The following is a 20,834-nucleotide window of genomic DNA, read 5'->3' on the forward strand; positions in this document are numbered from 1 at the left end:
GATAGAAAAAGTAAATTGTGAATAGGAACTTTTAGGGACAGCATTTGTGGATACTTTCCCTAATCTTGCAATTCTGCAGTGGTGAATGAGAGGGTAGATTTAATCCGATCACATTACTAGTGTGAAAGTTGATCCTCTACTTTTTTTTAAAAGACTAAATGTTTATTCTTATACTCCCAGAAAGTTAAGGATCTATGTAGTGGAGCATTTGGTATTTAATCTTTCATTTCTTCATACCATCATAGTTTTCCTTTTCTGAACATCAAGAATATTAGCTCTTATGTTGTGTCAAGATTAATGAATGAAGCTACAACCTAAAGCTATGCTTTTTTGCAGAACACCTTTAAGTAGCACTGGTTGTGAAGGAGGGTCAACACACACAACATTGCTTGGTTATGCTCTTTTCAGCCGTTCATAGTAACACAGTTTTAGCAGCATTCTTATGGTACTGAGGATTGAACATCAACCTTCCTACCCTGTACCAGTGTACAGTCAACATTTGTGCCTAAACATATCATCAAGTCAGAGTGGAAGTGCTCTATACCTGTAAATGGAGACGTTCTCTATCAGTTCATTATTTGTACCATCATGCAGTATGATTCCTCTCGGTGACACAGTCAGTGAGACTTTCTGAAATTTTTTACCACTTGCTTTGGCCTGCACAGAAAAAAAAATCCTAAAATTGTGTTACATTGCCAAAAGCTTACAGACATCCAAGAAATTAATTCTCTCAGAGGACAGCCAACCAAGGGAACATGTGGTAACATTTCAATTCAGTTGGTAAAATGGCATTTCCCACCTACTGACTTTATTAAAATGGTCAATGTTTCTTTATCCACTAACCTAAGAAATTCCTAGTACATTGATTGCCACCAACTATTGGTATATATGTTTGATGCCCATTATAAATGTTAATTTCAATAACCATAAATAATAATAAAATCCAAGCTTTGAATTAATCACAAAAAGCAATCTATGACAAATATAGTTGGATATTCCGCAGCAACTGGTAAGAGACTGGAAATACTCCCAGCAGGAGTTACAAGACCAAGAAACAGAATTCAAAACCACCGGTAGCAGATGATTTCCACAAAACATAAGTGGTTTTAAATTTTTTTTTTAAAAAATCAACTCAGCTTTTGATGTTCTCTATTACTGCACATGTGGAGGAGTGGAGTGAAGGTCAAATGTGGTCGCTAGGCAAAACAATCTGATAGGGTATACTACACCATGTGAGCAGGGCAATCCGACATAATTCAGTTTCTATTTTAAAAGTAAATTGTCATTTTTAATAAATTCATTAGAACATTTTATCTTCAAACTTTTCATGGAGGTAGACAATGCCAACTTATCATGCTACACCAACACCTCCATTTAGTAAAGTGACACCAATGTGGTGTGACTATGTGTTTTAAGGCCACTAAGTTCACAGAAGTTGACAGGAGCTGAACCATTTTGTTGTTTGCGCCAGTAATTCAGTTTCCATTGCCAACATAAACAGCAGCTGCGTCTATGAACAACTTCAATATTGGATGTGTCCTGTGTTAGTGCCTCAAGGAGGGTGTGTTCAGCCAACATCAATTCACAGATGTGACTGAGCAACCAAAATCTGACAAAGCTGTGACCATTGCTTTTAGTATTCCAATTGCACTGGAAATCAGCCATTTAAAAATGTAGACAAAAATGAATATTACCATAGCAACAATCCTTCGAACAGCAGCAGACGACATTTCTTCTCCCTTTGGTTGTTCCACTAGCGTCATACCCAAATACTTGAGATTAAATATCATTCCTTCCTGCAGCGACTCTCTTGTATCTGTCCAGTTTTCTGGTAACTCTTGAAGAAAAAGATGAAAAATATGGATGTAAAGAAATGCAGGATCAATGGGCTAGTGGGACCATACTGTTTTCAACCAGTAAAGAAATTTAAGAACTGTCTTAATTCAGTAAAAGCTGAAGTTTCAGATTCACCAAGTTGGCATTTTCATTTTAAAATCAACCCAACCCAACATAACTGGTTGGGAATTTTAAATCCAAAATATTCTGGAAGGAGACTTTAAAAATTAACTTAGTTCCTTTGGACACAAATAGACATATTTTTAAAATATGTTGATGCTTTTAATTTATCAAGAAACTGGCTACAGTATTAGAATGTAGCAAGGAAATATGTTCGCACATACATTAAAAGACCTTCAGTAATTTAAAATTGGTTACTTATGAGGTGAATGGATGTTGGTTAAAAAGTGCATTTTTCTTGTGATAAACTCCAATTCTTCAGTTAACTCAAATTGCAACAAGTTAACTCTTGCATAAAAAAGGAACTCTTCCACAAAATAGCACCTGATTGCATACTATACAGCCTCTGCTGATTCTCCATTTGGCAAACTGATTTGAGTGCAAACAGAAGAGGGAATTAATTTTCTCAAACTGGACCCATTGCTGGGTGCAATTTGTAAACAGTTACTACCCACCATGACTCAACCACACAATGCCTTTCTAAACCAAAACCCTTTTGACTCTAGGCAGTGGCCATCCCTTGATTTGTTGCCTATTCACATTTCTGTCAAGATACCTTTTAAATGTTGCTATTACATCTGCTTCCACACCTCATCTGGCAGCACATTCCAGACACTTAGCACACTTTAAAAAAAACTTGCCTCTTATCGCCTTCAAATTTACCCCTTTTCACTTTAAAGGTGAATCCGCTGGTAATTGACATTTCTAAAGTTGGAAAAAGACTCAGATGATCCATTCTATAAAAGCCTCTCAATTTTGAGAACTTCTATCAAGTCGCCCCTCATCCTTCGACATTCAAGAGAAAACAAACCAAGTTTGTCCAATCTCTCTTCATAGCTAATACCCTTCAAACCAGGCAACATTCTGGCAAACCATTTCTATGCGCCCGGACTTTGCCATATGCTTTCTTGGCCACTTTACCCACTTGTGTTTCCACTCTCAGGGAACTGTGGACCTGTATACCTATTTCCCTATGTATGTTGATGCTATTAGGGATTCTCCCATTTACTGTACAATTGCGATGACATTGTTGATATTGCATCACAAGACCATTTCTTTTTGGGAGAACATTACCTTCTCTTTCATGATCTTCACTTGGGTCACATGTGCAGGGAAACTGCTGCCTCATTTTTACTACAGCCAGTGATGCAGGATTGCAAATGGTAACAATCCCTCAGATTTGTGCTGCACTTGAGGGATCCCATTATCAGATTGAGAATTCAGAAGATTCAAAAGAGAGTTTAATTCTGCATTCCGTAACCTCTATTCCTCTGATGCAGATGGTTGTACAAGAGACTGTAACATCTGAATATGTTCTCAGATTTAAAACATGTTACACTGCATTGTAAATTGCACAACATATAGAGTCATAGAGATGTACAGCATGGAAACAGACCCTTCGGTCCAACCTGTCCATACCGACCAGATATCCCAACTCAATCTGGTCCCACCTGCCAACACCCGGCCCATATCCCTCCAAACACATCCCATTCATGTACCCATCCAAATCCCTCTTAAATGTTGCAATTGTACCAGCCTCCACCACATCCTCTGGCAGCTCATTCCATACACATACCACCCGGTGTGTGTGGAAGAGTAGCCCCTTATGTCCCTTTTATTGTGTGCAATTCTGGTCTCCTTCCTCTCAGAAAGATGTTGTGAAACTTGAAAGGGTTCAGAAAAGATTTAAGTATGTTGCCAGGGTTGGAGGATTTGAGCTATAGGGAGAGGCTGATCAGGCTGGGGCTGTTTTCCCTGGAGTGTCGGAGGCTGAGGGGTGACCTTAGAGGTTTACAAAATATGAGGGGCATGGATAGGATAAATAGGCAAAGTCTTTTCCCTGGGGTGGGGGAGTCTAGAACTAGAGGGCATAGGTTTAGGGTGAGAGGGGAAAGATATAAAAGGGACATAAGGGGTGGTATGTGTATGGAATGAGCTGCCAGATGATGTGGTGGAGGCCTAACCAATGTCCTGTACAGCCGCAACATGACCTCCCAACTCCTGTACTCAATACTCTGACCAATAAAGGAAAACATACCAAATGCCTTCTTCACTATCCTATCTACCTGCGACTCCACTTTCAAGGAGCTATGAACCTCCATTCCAAGGTCTGTTTGTTCAGCAACACTCCCTAGGGCCTTACCATTAAGTGTATAAGTCCTGCTAAGATTTGCTTTCCCAAAATGCAGCTGCTGTGACTATTTGACTTAGTAACTTTAAAGTGAGCCTTTTAGCCCTACAAACTGGCAAACGTGCAACCTGGTTTAATGAAACACAAGATTTAAGTCACCATTTGGAATAATGACCATATTAATTTAACCAGACAGAAATGGGTTCCCGAACATTGCTGCCAACTAACATTGGACGTAGAATAGCATTTATAAATCACAGCACATCAGAACATCTGGTAGAGATGATTTTGAAGCTGGAGTATAGAAAATTAAAGACTACAATTAAAATTTAGCCAGTACATGAAATTACGATAACATTAGAATAAATAACAGTGCAAGGGAAGTCTAGAGCCTATATTTTCTTTGCTGGTGCTGAAGGCAACGTTTCTTGAATTAAATTGCATTAAAATATTTGAATCTCATTTTAAAAACTTTATAGGAATGCGGTCTGTGAAAAGCAGGCACCCCTTCACTTCATTTAGTCAAAGAAGCAACAGGCTCTTCTGTTCCAACACAGCTGACAGAATCTACATAAAATGTTAGTGCTCGACTGAGCATTTTCCCCACCCCATCCCCAAAAGTTAACAGGGCACTCAACTGTGTCCGCCCATTACCAGTACTTCTGCTCTCACCTCTTCCCCTCCCACACAAAACCATGCTGGGGTTTCCCTTTTCCTCACCTTCCACCCCACTAGTCTCCATATTCAAATGATCATTCATCACCATTTCAGTCACCCGGACTGTGGAGGTCATGACAAATCACAGCTTCCCCCTCTCTTTCAGCATTTTGAAGGCATTCCATGATACATGGTCCACTCCTCATACTTGATCCCCTCCCCACAGGCTCTCTCCATCCGAACTGGGACATAATAGCTGTCCTTTTGCCCAGTCTGCTTCATCCCTGTTCAGGGCCACAAACAAAACAAGGTGAAACAAACAGAGATTGATGTCATTTTCAATCTAGTCTACTACTTTCACTGTTCATTAAATAGTTCCCTCTACACTGGGGAGACAAAACACATTAGTGTCTGTTTTGTAGAAATTTCCAAATCAGTCCAAAAGTATGACCCCTGGTTTCTGGCAGCCTGTCAATTTAATTCTCAACCTAGATCTCATACCTGACATTTCTGTCCTCGGCCAAATAAAAACCAGAGGTTAAATGCTGCTTAGACAAAATTCAAGATTGGACTTTTCTAGTCAGAATTTTACTTTGACAGTCAGTTCTGCTATGACATGCATTTCTTCAACACAAATTGGCGATAACGTGATTGAAGAATTTAAACCATTATTTGTAGAATGTGAACTTTCCTTACTTGTATTGGCTATAATGAGATTCTAGTCCCATTGGGTTAAATGGTGCTGCTATTGCATGATTTTCTTATAACACAGGAACTGAACTATTGCGTTACATCAGAACAGGTTGTACTCATTCCATAGATTCCAACTACACTGATTACTTGTTTTATGCATGAAAGAAATATATATTTTATCATTTCCTGACGAAGGACTTCTGCCCAAAATGTCAATTCTCTTGCTCCACAGATGCTGTCTGACCTGCGGTGCTTTTCCAGTATTGTCCCGTTCTCCACCCGCCCCCCCCACCTCCTGTCAAAGCAAAACGCTTAGAGACACAGTATAGTTTTACCTCCTCCATCTTTACTATGAACCCTGGGGAGAGAGAGAGAGATGGATCGCCCACGTGCACAGGGATGAGTTCACGGTCTTCTCTCAACCAAAGGGTTCTTCTTGCACAATGGTAGTGTCCCGTCCACTGAACCAGGAAGTACAGGTTCTCTATCTTCCCCAGAGATAGTATAATAACACGCCTGAACAGGTTGGCTAAAAATATTTACACACACAGTCAAATGCTCACCCAAAATATCCCTTAAAAACATTTGACCATCACCTGTTCCTGGATCCAATCAGGCATCTCTACCACACGCAACTAGATGACAAGACGGCCCATTGCATAGCTCCAGTGAGGCTCAATGCAAACTTCATTAATAGCACCTCATCGTTCAGTCAGATGCTTTACCGTCTTCTGTGCCGAACATTCTCAGACCAAAATCACTAAATCTATTTGTTTCTTTTTTCCCCCTTATATTCGGTAACTCACATTTTGTCTCATTCCTTACCCCACTTCCATTGCTTTTGGGCCTGGAAGAGTAACTCATTTAATCATTCACTCTCTCCTACTCTCATATAGACCTTCCATTGATTCTTCACCCAACCAAGCCTTGCTTAAAACCCGCTATCTCTCTAACTCTTACTAATTTTTAAAAAAGTTACAGTTTGTGTTTCTGGACTGAGTTTTTAAATCTTTCCACAAATATTGTCATAACTAGAATGTATTTTCAGCATTTTGAATTTTATTATTTCAGATTTGTAGCATTCACTGTATTCTAAGAAGGTGAATATTAATCAAAAGCTTTTGAACATCTAGCTTTGACAGTGGAATGAATTGGCAGAGGTGGGTTTAATTTAAAAAAGAGAGAGTCTGGATAAAGGTAACTTAGTGTGGGATGTCCAATACCCATTACTGCTTTTCAATCTCAAATTGAAGAGTTTGAAAACTCTTTATTGCGAAATCTTCAACATTCAACTGGAGTCAATGAAATTCTAAATCTCAACATGAAATGTGCCAAACAATGGACAAACATCCGGTCAATGATGGCCTCGCCCATCAGTTATCAAGCCAGAGAGTCTTGTGCTTTATCCATTGGGGAAGGTGTTAAGTTGCTACTATTGGGCCTTCTCCTGCAGGAAATGCCTTGGAGATTGTCTCCTTTATGGGCAGTGTCTGCAGAAATAGTAACAACTGCCTCAGTGCACCCACCACAGGCCCAGAATCAATGAAGGGACCCATGGCCAAAAGGTGAGCAAGGGTGAAATGGGTTTATGGGATTGGGCATGTTAGAGTCAAGTGTTGGAAGGAGTGGGGGAAGTTGTAACAGACCCTCTCTGAATGTCAGGTTCCTTGATCAGGTCCCAAATCTCTAACAATAAAAATGGGGACCTCACCAGAAGCCCCAAACAAACTTCAGAACAATTTGCTTTTTAGGGATTCTATCATTAGAACATCCCAGAAAAACCCCAATGTGCGGAAGCAGGCCATTCAACCCATTGAGGCCACACAGACTGTCTGAACAGCATCCCACCCAGACACACCCCCTTACCCTTGTAAACCTTAAATTTACCATGGCTAACCTACCTAGCTTATACATCCAGGTCACTACAAGACAATTTAGCCTGGTCAATCCACCTCATTTGCACATTTGTAGAAGGAAACTTTAGAATGTGGAGAAAACCCACAAACACAGCAGGGCTGGGGTGGGGGAGAGCTGGGGAACATACAAACACTGCATAGACAAATCACCCAAAAAAGGTGGAATCAAACCTGGGTACCTTATGCTGGGAGTCAGCAGTGCTAACCACTGGGCCGTTGTGCCGCACTCGGGATTCTTCTGTGGCGAATTCCCTTCCTGTCACTTCGTACATATCAAAATTCCACCCTATTTGGCCATTAATTGCCCACTTAAAAGCCTCCATAAGCATTCCATCATCCGTAAGCTTTCCCACCTCGGGCTTAGCAGGTTGGCAGATTCACCACCCAGCACCCTCTTGTTCAATTATGCCCATTCCCACTTCCAAACTTTCATGTTGGGGCTAGTACATTATCCCTAATTAATTGAACAGTTTTACCAGATTGAGTTATAATGACATCCATTCTCAATGAGGGAAATATGGTCTGCTATTTCCACTGTATGAAACAGCCAAAATGACAAGCATGAATAAGATTCCTAAAGTAAATCATGGCACAAATTTGTTAGGCTCAAGACTCAAACATAGCAAAGTTAAAAATTTAATTGGAAATTCACACCATACCCAGGCCAAGTTTTTACCCATTGGTTTAAAGAATACAATGACATGTTTTTTTTTGGAAAACCTTAAAATTGGCTGTTAAAATGACATGTTTGACAATTTTCAGCAAGTCTTCATGGCAGATTTCACATACAAATCAGAATTTGTGCCAATTATCTAACATTAGAAGCTTAATTATGCTTTACCACAGGAAAAAAAGGTGAACAGATTGTGGTTACAAGTTGAAACAAAAATCAACCTTAATAGTTTCTCTTCCCGTTTGCCTATGCTTTAGCACCATGACCCCACCCACGGTCATTAAGAGGTCAGGGAACTACTGATGGAGTTTTAGATTTGGCAATAGAAGCATTGGAAAGAGGGGAATAAAAATTTGGCTCTCCTCCTACTAGATCTTCCAAGCTTTTGTTTCATTGACAGAACTATTTACAGCAGTTGCTCCACATTGTAAGAGTACAAACAGCTGAATTAAAAACAAAACAGCCATGAAGAGCCCTTGCAGCATAAATCTTGGGCCATTGGCAACAATAGGTTTCAATAAATACCTACAGATTAGGGTCAATTATTGTAAGACAATTCAAGAAACTTCTTTTTTGGGTACGCACACAAGATCCTAATCTATAATTTGTTACATTACCTGCTTAATGATTATTTTAGATTTGCGAATAAAAAACTTTTAAAAGGTAAATCAGAAAAATAATTTTAAAATGTCATCTTATAATGTGAACTAAGTTGCAAGAAATGATCCTTGAAACAGTGTGTGCAAACGGTTCCTAAATGAATTAGACAATTGTTTGAAAAATGCAAATTAAAATGGCTGTGACAATTACACAGAAATATGGAATTTTTTCAAGTGGCAAATGAAGAGAAGATCGCAAGTGTAAATTTGATGGGCCAAAATGGTTCAGTTTCCATCCTATAACATTATACAAATCATGGGAATAACAGGTTAAAAACCAGTTCAGAATGAAGTCAACTACACATAGAAGTGTTTTATTCTTACAACACTAAATACTACTTCTTTTATAGTTATGCTCAATGATTGCATCAGCTCAGGGATCGATCGATTAATACATTTGACCTACATTTAATCATTGGGACCTTCAATCCTGCTTCTCATAACAGTTTTTCCAGAGTTTTTCCTCAGAATCTAAATGGACTGATGTGGAAGACTGGTATAATAAATATTGCAAACTAAAATGACCAGTCATGAAAGTTCATCATGACATAAACCTAGCTTAGGTGTTAAGATTCCTGAATCAGGGACCAATGTAGAATCACCTCTTCCTGACTAAAAAGAACTAGTTATTTTAATCTTCAACCTCAATTTTGGGGATTTTCATGCAGACAACATATCTACAACAGGTAATTTACTGCAGACTAGATTTTAAAAATCACTAGAACTTGAAACCTTAATACAGACACTAACTTAAAGCATACCCAAGCTAAACAGAACATTTAAATTTAAACCCACAATCAGAAAAAAAAGCCCTCATCCATGATATTATCTGAAATAATTGCACAGTCTTTAAAACTTCTAACAAGTAAAGCAATCTGAGTAAAACACTTCAGAAGAAAATCTGAATCAATGAACACAAATTTTACTTTTATAATACACTAGATTCCATGTAACACACCCATTAAAGTAAAATTATATGTTAACTTGAAGCACCAAAGAAATAGACATAATCATTATATATTTGTGTGTATAGTGAGTACTTTTCTTAAAATTTGTAAATCGTTCAAGCTTAAAATGTTCCATTCTCTAACCGTGGTCATGATATAACAAAAATTCGAGTATCATAATCTCAATTTTTAAAAAAAAAACTGAACTTTTATAGAGAGACACATTTTTCTGCATAGGTCGAAAAGAGGTCAAGTGGGAAAAGATGAAAGATAAAACATAATATTTCTCAATGTGAGCAAGGAAAGTCAAAAAAATTCAACTAAGTTGCCATGCAAATGAATGGTATGCTCACAAATTTTAAACCCAAGTCTACAATATTACAGTCCTCAAAAACCATCACAACCTAACAATATTGGCTAACAGCAAACATGAGCAATATGTGGAGTGCAGCCTATTAAAAAAACTATTTGGAATGGAGCATCTATCCTTCCTCAGCAGTAAAATGACAAATGTCTGGCATATGTATTGAACTTTAGATCATCTCTATAAATAAATATCTCCCTTAAAGAGAAACCTAACTGCATCTTCCACTTTTGCTGTTCATTATAACATCTCAACCCAAGATCATCAATACTTCTTCATGTCAATCACTACGGTATTATTTTTATGCTTTACACCACAAAATACAAGAGCGGAATTAGGTCATCTGGCAAATTCGATTGCGCTCTGACATTCGATCACAATCCCACTCTCCAGTCTTCTTTCCATAATCCTCAATCCCTTTACAAATCAAGGACCTATCTATCTCAGTTTTAAATACACACAATGCTTTGGTTTCCACTTCCATCTGTGGCAATGATTCCTACATAATCACCACCCTCGGGCTGAAGAAATCCTTCCCTCATCTCGGTTTCTAAAGGGTTGTCCCTTCATTCGGAAAAGTGCTGTTGAGTCCTAGTCTTTCCTTGTAGTGGAAAGATCTTCTGCACAACCACTCTAACAAGGCCTCTCAGTATCCTGTAAGGTTCAACCAGATCCTCCCTCATCCTTCTAAACTCCATCAGTTACAGACCAGAGTCCTCAACTGTTCCTTATGTGATAAGTCCTTCATTCCCAGGATCATTCTTATAAACCTCCTCTTTAGATAAGGGGCCCAAAGACTATTCAATGTTACAAATGTGGTCTGACCAGAGCCTTGCTGATGCTCTCTCTCTCTTTCCCCCCTCCCCCGGAGTTCTAGCCCTTTTGAAATGAATGCTAACATTACATTTGCCTTCTCAACATCTGACTGTACCTGCGTGTTAACCTCAAGAAAATCCTGAACTATGACTCACTAGTGGCTTTTTACTTTCAGATTTCCGAAGCCTTCCCCATTTAGAAATAGTTCATGCCTCTATTCTTCCTACCAAAGTGCCTAACCTCACACTTTCCCACATGGTTCTTCTTTTCCCACTTTCCTAACCTGTCCAAGTCTTTCCACAACTTCCTAGCTACCTCAACATTCCCTCCACGTATCTTTGTGGCATCTGCAAACTTAGCAACAATACTCTCAGTTCCTTCATCCAGATTGTTAAATGCAATAATGACCCCTCCACTGGTTACCACCCGAAAGAGACCTTTATTCCCACTCTCTGCCTTCTGTCAGTCAGCCAATCCTCTATGCCCATCCAATAATTTTCCCCTAACACCATAGGCTTGTCTTATTTCACAGGCTTCTGTGTAGCACTTTATCAAAAGCCTTCCGGAAGTCCAAATAAATCACATCCACTGGGTCTCCTTTGTCTAACTTGCTCATTACCTCCTCAAATGAATTCTAACAGATTTATCAGGCATGATGTCCCCTTGATAAAGCCATACTGACTTAGCCCTATTTTGTCTTGTACTTCCAAGTACTCCACAATCTCATCCTGAAGTGCATTCTAAAATCTTACAACCTAGGTCAGACTAACCAACCTCCTATCTGTTGCATCTCTCTCTTCTTAAACAAGGTCGTTACATTACGCAATTTCCAGTCCTCTGGCACCATCCCGGACTCCAGCGATTCCAGAAAGAAAGATCACCACCAATGCCTATCTCCTTCAGAACTCTTGCTTGTAGTTCCATCTCATCTGGATAATTTATCCACCTTCAGAACTTTTCAGTTCCTCAACTCTACCATGTCTTGCTATTGTTTTAATGTCATTTCTGAATGACAGGACAACTGTCCCCTCTGCCTGTCCTTTCAATAGGATGCATATCTCTAGATATTTAGTTCCCAGCCCTCATCACCTTGCAGCCACAACACTGGACCCACCAATTTCAGTCTCTGCTATAAATTCATTTACCTTGTTTCATATACAGCGTGCATTTAAGTACAACACCCACAGTCCTGCGTTATTGGCTCCCTTCTTATAGTTGCCTCTTATGGACAGTGCCTGAAGTTAGATTCCTGACTCTTCTTTCCATACTCCGTCCTATTATTGGAAACTTAAATAACCCCTGCTGAGCCCTACTCCTGCTTCACTGTCTCCATAATTTTCCATACAACTGACGCCCAGCCTGCTCTTTAGTTTAGAGGACAGCCCCAGACATGATTCACCAGAACTCTGGTGCCAGCAAGATTCTGGTGAAGCCCATTGAATCAGAACAGCTCCCCCTCCTTCACCAGTACCTTGCTTAGCATGGGTATTTCATCACAGTATGCACTAAGTTATTTTGTAATTATTACCTAATTGAAGGACTATCAAAGGGAATGCATTTCACTTTGGGTTTAAAACAAGTAATTTTTCTGCATTCATGTTATACTTTATAATCTTAAAATCATTTAGTGGCAAAGACTTACGTTCTTCGAATTCTGTGGACAAGATTCTACTGTTGAACCAATGTTTATATAGAAAATTGTTTGTGACATGTCCACTCACTCAATGTCAAATTCTTATGTTAAAGGAGCTAGATGCAAAAAAAATTAAAATTAATCAGGTGTTGAACATATTAATATAAATCGATAGGGCTGGTACATTCACATCCCCAAGTTGCCATTTGTAAAGTTATCACCTCTGTGACCCAAATTAATGCAGCCTTTTATTGGTGGGATGTCACAGCAGAGGTGGTGGTGTATCACTCAGCTAGTAATCTAGTACTCCATATTTAATAGGTTCAAGGCCCACCATATAATGATATTAGAATCCAAAAATCTAGAATAAAACACTAGTTCACTAATGTCCTTCTCTGAAGGGAAGTAAATCTGTCATCCTTACCTGGCTTACAGGTGACTCCTGACCCACAGGTGACTCCTGACCCACAGCAATGTGGTTGACTCTACTCTGGGCAGTTAGGAGTGGACAATAAATTCAAGACTCATGACTGAATGAATTACAACATCAACTAAAAAAAACTGTTTGTTGACTTCAGAAAGAAGGAAGGAAAACATGCCCCCATCGACATCAACTGTGTAGATTTGAGAGAGTGGACAGCATCAAGTTCCTAGAAGTGATGATAACCTACAACTGGTCCTGGTCTTCCCACATAGATGGGACAGTCAAGGTAGCACAATAATGCCTCTTCTTCCCTCAGGCAGCTCAGGAAATTTGGCAGGTCCACAAGGTCCCACGCCAACTTTTATGGCTGCACCATTTAAAGGATACGGTCTGCGTACATAACAACCTGGTATGGCTACTGCTCTTCCCAGAACTGTAAGAAACTATAGAAAGGTGGTGTGCACAGACTAAACCATCACAGAAGCCAACCTTCCATCCATGTACTCCATTTACACAGCTCATTGCCATGGGAAAGGCTGCCAAAGACACACCGCATCCTAGCAAAGCTCTTCCATCAAACAGAAGATACAGAAACTTGAACACACGCACCAGCAGGTACAAGAATAGTTTCTTCCCTGCTGTTATTAGAATGATGGATGGACTCTCTAACTTCAAATAATGCTGATTTTACTAATGTTGATCTTGCCTAGCATATGCCCTATGCAATGTAACTTGTATGCCTCTGTCTAGCATATTTCACCCTATGACCTATGCGTCCTTGCTTAGTATGATCTGTCTGTGCTGGTCATATACAAAGCTTTTCACCATACTTAGGTACAGGTTACAGTAATCAAAATCAATCAACTTGAAGTCCAAGTTGATGTGCACGTTTTACATGTATATTGTAGTCTTGAGCTTTATATAGTGATAGGAGAAAGTGAGGACTGCAGATGCTGGAGATCAGAGCTGAAAATGTGTTGCTGTAAAAGCGCAGCAGGTCAGGCAGCATCCAAGGAGCAGGAGAATCGAAGTTTCGGGCATGAGCACTTCTTCAGGAATGAGGAAAGTGTGCCAAGCAGGCTAAGATAAATGGTAGGGAGGAGGGACTTGGGGGAGGGGCGTTGGAAATGCGATAGGTGGAAGGAGGTTAAGGTGAGGGTGATAGGCTGGACTAGGGGTGGGGGCGGAGAGGTCAGGAAGAAGATCGCAGGTTAGGAAGGTGGGTGCTGAGTTTGAGGGTTGGGACGGAGACAAGGTGGGGGAGGGGAAATGAGGAAACTGGAGAAATCGGAATTCATCCCTTGTGGTTGGAGGGTTCCTAGGCGGAAGATGAGGCGCTCTTCCTCCAGCCGTCGTGTTGCTATGGTCTGGCGATGGAGGAGTCCAAGGACCTGCATGTCCTTGGTGGAGTGTGAGGGGGAGTTGAAGTGTTGAGCCACAGGGTGGTTGGGTTGGTTGGTCCGGGTGTGCCAGAGGTGTTCTCTGAAACGTTCCGCAAGTAGGCGGCCTGTCTCCCCAATATAGAGGAGGCCACATTGGGAGCAGCGGATGCAGTAAATGATGTGTGTGGAGGTGCAGGTGAATTTGTGGCCGATATGGAAGGATCCCTTGGGGCCTTGGAAGGAAGTAAGGAGGAGGTGGGGGAAAAAGGTGTGGGCGCAAGTTTTGCATTTCTTGTGGTTGCAGGGGAAGGTGCCGGGAGTGGAGGTTGGGTTGGTGGGGGGTGTGGACCTGACGAGGGAGTCACGGAGGGAGTGGTCTTTTCAGAACGCTGATGGGGAGGGGAGGGCAGGGAAAGGAAATATATCCCTGGTGGTGGGGTCCGTTTGGAGGTGGCGGAAATGATGATGGATGATACGATGTTAATGGAGGTTGGTAGGTGAGGATCAGTGGGGTCTGTCCTGGTGGCGATTGGAGGGGCGGTAAGGGTGTTGTGAAACTTGAAAGGGTTCAGAAAAGATTTACAAGGATGTTGCCTGAATTTGAGCTGCAAAGAGAGACTGAATACACTTGGGCTGTTTTCCCTGGAGCGTCAGAAGCTGAGGGGTGATGTTATACAAGTTTTATAAAATCATGAAGGGCTTGGATCAGGTAAACCGACAAGTTATTTTCCCTGGGGTGGGGGAGCCCAGCACTAGAGGTCATAGGTTTAGGGTGAGGGGGAAAAGATTTAAGGAATTTAAGGGGCAACTTTTTCCACGCAGAGGGTGGTGCATGTATTGAATGAGCTGCCAGTGGAAGTGGTGGAGGCTGGTACAAATACAACATTTAAAAAGGCATCTGGATGGGTATAGAGGGATATGGGCCAAGTGTTGGCAAATGGGACTAATTAGTTTAGGATATCTGGTCAGCATGGACGAGTTGGACAGAAGGGTTTGTTTCCTTGCTGTACATCTCTATGACTCTAATTGCAAATGTCAAATGAAGCCAGCTAATAAAACAAACGGGGGAAATTAAACAAAAAAAAGTGAAATATTAAAAGGGAATTCTGAGAGAATAGAAATGAAATGAAAGAAATCCAGTGAAGATATAAGCACCAAAGACATGAAAGCCATTCTTTAAGGGAAACTTCTGTGATTCAGACCCCAGAATCTTTTTTTTAAAAATATGGTATACAATCTACCAACTGCCAATTCATTAGTGTTCAGCATACAAGCTGCTTACAGGAGCCAGAGGAATACACATTTTTGATTAAAAGTGGTGCCGGACCAAGCAAATCTCAATCTTTCTTTCATACAACTGTCAGAAGTCTCATGAAGAGAAAGATCAGCACTCAATTCCTTTCTACATATTTATGTATCTACATACTGTGTTTGTTCTTCAAAAGCCTTCGACTCTCTCCTGTATTCTTCTTTGTCACCTTTTCTCATTCTTTGACTTTCAACCAGACTAAAGCAAGGCACAAAAGTAGCATTAAAAATAATTATCAAATCCCTTTGATTATTCTTGTTATATCCACCGAAGAGTCTAACCATAAAACACTATTCTGTTTATCACTATGGTTTATGAAATTTCGATTAGCCAGGAGGTGAAACAGCATAAGAACTCATCTATGCTGTTGAAATTAATAATTTTGAAGCTATGGGAATTTCCAAAATTAAAAGCAACATAAAATAATCCAAAGATCTAAAAAGATCTGCTCAGTGGACAACAATGTATGGTGTAGAGCATGTTGTTTACAAGGACGCAACCAGATTAGAACTTTGTGAATTCCACCAACCGCTCACAGTCAAGGATATACAATTAGTGCAACAATAATCCTCAATGTTTCCAGTATTCAAGAAAATGAGAGTGCCTGCTTTTTCTCCCCACCCATCCACCCTTCCGCATTGCTCGAATTCACCTGTGAGTGGTATGAGAACAAAACGGAGCCAAACAGTACATTTCCTGTCAAAACCATATTAATAAGCAGGCACGTGGATAATGTAACAGACTGTGCCTGGCACCCATAAAATCTTACATCAGCAACCTTCAAGAAAGCAAGAACTTTAAAATCTTTAATCCTTGCAGCATGATTGATTAGCTGCTTATTAACTAATTCATGACCTTGGCCTTGTTCCATGTCTGGCAGTTTATTATTTGAAGACTCCTGCAACTATCAATTATTAAACATACTTCATTCAAAAGAAAATAAGGAACTATAAAACGTACATTCCTGACCCATAATTAAAGTAAGTAAGTGTGTACAAAGTTCCAAATAGAACCTAAAATTCACACTTGCGGCATCAGTTTAAAACCTGTAGGTAACCATTTTATTTTAAATCCTTGGATCACAAGTGCTGAAATTTGAACTGCATTGAACTGTTTTGTATATACAACTGGTAGGTAAAAAAAACTTGTAAATTGCAAGTGAAAACATCAAAAGTTTTAAAATCAATGCAGTTTATAATTATCAGGTTTCAACATGTCAATCACTCCTTTTGAAAGATTGTTCCACCTAATCTTACATTCTCTAGTTGATGTTTTGTTAGCAATAACAATTAAAAGTTATGCAAGATTTTATACACAGCCCAGATTTCTAAAAATGCAGGAAAAAAAAGGGTCAAGCCAAGAATGAATGAATGCATCTCTAGTATGCTGCATGACAACAATAAAAAAAAAGACTAAAAAATACATGTATACAGATTACTGCAAGTGTTGCATTCTATACAATAGCCAGGTACCATTGCAGAATGGTTATATGACTCGATTGTTATTCCAAAGGTCGCACTGTCAGATACTGCCATAGGTGAGAATTTCCAATCAAATCAGTTTGGAAAAAAAACAAATCTGGAAAATAGACTGTAAAGTAGGTACCATTTAAGAAGTGAATAAGTTGTCGTTATCATAATCTGATCTTTTTATGTATGCAGTCCAGCATCAAACAAGTTTATTGCTTAATACCTTCAGAAGAGACCTTGCAAGGTTCTCCAATAACTAAGGATGAGCATTAAATGCCAGCCTTGCAAGTGATACCCATATCCAAAAATAAATTTTGGAATTTGAATTAAAAATATACACATGAGAAATTGACCCAAAGCAATGATCAACTTTGACAGCAGCAGATGCAATGTCAAGTTCACACTGGGATATACACTGTGCCAATACATTGTCAGATATATTAAGAAAACCATCACATGAATGTCACCATAAACAAAATAAAGCTAAAAATGAAGGAGAGATCTTTTGATGCTGAAGTTCTACATTTCACATCTCAGAACAGTTTCTACAACTAGTTGTTTAAATAAGATATGCACAACTTCATCTACTAGTTTCTCCCCCACCCCTCTCCATGCTTGGGAGATCAACTTGTCTTTTGGTATCCTTTCTTGCCACCTAACCTACAGCTCCGATGCAAGCATACATTCTTAATACAAATCTAGATACCAAATTAAAGTTGGTAGCTTTTCCATGGTGCTCATTATTCCCAACTTTGATTTTAGTTTTACTTTGCATTCACACAACATTTGGTCTCCCTATAGTGTGTCACTGGTTAAGAGCCAAAAAAGTATACATGCATCAGTCATTCCTCCCACTCCAGCCAAATTCAGGTGAAAGCAAGATTGTTACTGTCTAGGGTTAGCAACTGAATGATGAGGAATCATTCAGCTTATATGATTTCTAGCATTAGTTGTTGCTAGAGGACATATTTCAAAGAACACATTGAATAGTATGTAATAGAACCAGCTTCTTGCTCATGCTTTTGGTGATGATACAACTTAACAGACAGAAAATTGCAGGTTTTGCATTCAATTTTCTATCATGACAAGGCTCTGGTCAAAGTGCATAAGCGCAAGATTTACTTTGCTACTCAGTGTCCAACTTGACCAATAGTCAATAATTAAAATAAATAGAGACTTTTTTTTGGCTCAGGTTTTGGGCAATTGGCATTATTGTCCTATTTCATGACCAGTCTTTTATTGTGTTTCTGTCTGTACATCTTTAAGAAATCCAATGAATTTTCAATCACCACTTGTTCAAGTAAAGGAATTTGAGATGAGTTAACAGAATGTTGAAAACTGCAAAAGGCAGTTGTAGATTTTGTTTTTTAGTATAAATACTACTAATTCTTAAGGTGTCATTTTCAAATTGCTAATTTTAAACTGCAGCATATTTTGAAACCAACTCTGCCAGGTAGCAGTAAACACATTTCATGGCAGGAAATGGGGGTGATAATAGTACACTCTTAATATTCACACTGCTGTAGATAAAGAAAACAGATTAAAAAATACATTTACACAGTGCAGAAAAGATGTGGAAGGGTTAGCATTTGAAAAATATCAGCTAGGTTTATTTCATTCTCAAAGAGATATTGTGCACAGTAACATTGGTTCAGTTAAAAAAAAACTGTTGTTTAATGTAGCAGAAGGGAGAATTTGTATTCCTAAACCACTTTTTCATTCCTCAAAAAGCCTTCAAAAATGTGTTATAGCCAATTAGTTACTTTTTGACACATTGTATTTTCCAACAAAACAACAACAGTCGCCAGTTTTCACTTTAGTTCCACAAAGAATTGAGAGATAAATAACCAACAAATCTGGTTTAGTAGTTGAGAGAAACTGGGACAATCCTGCTCTTCAAAAGCAACTATTTTTAAAATAACAACTACCTGAAGAGGCAACGTCTTGGTTTTATATTTCATTTGAATAAATGTACCACCAACAATACAGTACTCCCTCTGTATTATGCTTTAGTATCAGCCTACGTTAGCTGCTCAATCCTGAAAAGGGATGTCAACTTGCAACATTCTGACTGAAGAGCTTGGAAGGTACGACTGAACCAATATTACACAAGACAGGAGACATAAAATGGATGAATCCAAGTACATTTCCTTGTTTGTGTTGAGCAAATGTCCTTGAACAAGATACTGTTTCCAGAAGTAGTATAAACATTGAAATTCAGTGTAGAAGTGAGAGGTGTAACATTTTGCTGGAAAGAGCTGCAGATCTTACAGAAGACACTGACTAGACCTCAATGAGAGTATTGTGTACAGTCTGGGCATCAATCAGGAAGGATGTGGATGCATTGGAAAGAAGGTACAAAAGGTTAACCAGAACAGTTCCAGGGATAAGAAATTCCAATTATAAACATACTTTGGAGAAGCTGGGGCTGCTTTCCTTAGAAAGAAGCCAAGAGGAAATTTGTTCTGAGAGAAAAAAACCTCTTTCATGCTGCAGCGAGTTAGGAAGGCACTGCCTGGAAGTTCAGGCAACTTCAAATCAAACTATTAAAATTACATTATTATTTAAGTCAAAACAATGTGCTTTGGGATGGGCAGAAGAATGGCACTCAGTCATAATTCTCATGAGGAAAGCCAGTGCACAGCCATGAGCTAAAATAGCCTCCTCTTTCTCCACAACAATTCTGTAATCAATACCATGGGTTAGAGGCAAAGAATATCACATTTCATTCCCAAATACTGTTTAGTGAAACACTGAAAATGTACCAAAGGCTAAAGAACACCACAAGGCTAAGTTCTGATGATTCATTAGCCCATCAGCTGTGATACTGCTCCCACACGTTTATAAACTTGGAGAATGACAATATCGGAGAGCTGATGATATTAATTGTATCAAAATCACTTCTAACATCAATTACTACAGTAACAAATTCACAGCATCACTCACTAAAGTTTTGTTATAATAAAGGAGTTATTACAAGAATTTAGACAAACAATTAGTCATGAAATCACTGACATTCATTAAAAATATTTCCTAATTAACCTATTCAAAAGATGTTAATCCACACCTCTGGAGCAGTTGGGACTTGAACTCAAGTTGCATGCTGCAGAGTTAGGGATTTTAGCACTGCCCTACAAGAGCCTTTCTACAAGGCGAAAGTGAGGACTGCAGATGCTGGAGATTAGAGTGGTGTTGCAAAAGTGCAGGTCAGGCAGCATCCAAGGAGCAGGAAAATCAACATTTTGGGCAAAAGCCCTTCATCAGGAAGGAGGCTGGAAGCCTTGGAGGTGGAGAGGTAAATGGGAGGGGTGAGGGGGGTGTGGCTGGGAAAAGGTAGCTGAGAGCGCAATAGGTGGATGGAGGTGGGGGTGAAGATGATAGGTCGGAGAAGAGGGTGGAGCAGATAGGTGGGAAGGAAGATTGGCAGGTAGGACAGGTCATGAGGATGGTGCTGAGCTGGCAGGTTGGAATTGGGGTGAAAACGGTAGGGGGGAGGGGAAACGAGGAAACTGGTAAAGTCCACATTGAATTCCACATGTGGAAGATGATGCATTCTTCCTCCAGGCATCTGGCACTGAGGGAGTGGCGGTGGAGGAGCCCAGGACCTGCATGTCCTCGGCAGAGTGGGAGGAGGAGTTGAAATGTTCAGCCATGGGGCGGTGGGGTTGATGGGTGTGGGTGTCCCGGAGATGTTCCCTAAAGCACTCTGCGAGGAGGCGTCCAGTCTCCCCAGTGTAAAAGGGGA

General features: G+C 39.7%; 1 protein-coding gene across 1 annotated transcript in view; it reads right to left on the reverse strand.

Annotated features, from left to right (window-relative positions):
- The window catches only part of ldlrap1b (low density lipoprotein receptor adaptor protein 1b), a 56,317-nt gene that overhangs the window by 23,631 nt on the left and 11,852 nt on the right, over positions 1 to 20,834 (reverse strand). Inside the window, exons 2-3 of the mRNA XM_072548340.1 lie at positions 1,695 to 1,837; positions 545 to 657 (exon numbers count right to left, since the gene is read on the reverse strand). Coding sequence (XP_072404441.1) covers positions 545 to 657; positions 1,695 to 1,837 — 256 coding nt within the window. The remainder of the gene's footprint in view (positions 1 to 544; positions 658 to 1,694; positions 1,838 to 20,834) is intronic.

Source organism: Chiloscyllium punctatum, chromosome 27 (assembly GCF_047496795.1).
Source record: "Chiloscyllium punctatum isolate Juve2018m chromosome 27, sChiPun1.3, whole genome shotgun sequence".
Taxonomy (NCBI): domain Eukaryota; kingdom Metazoa; phylum Chordata; class Chondrichthyes; order Orectolobiformes; family Hemiscylliidae; genus Chiloscyllium; species Chiloscyllium punctatum.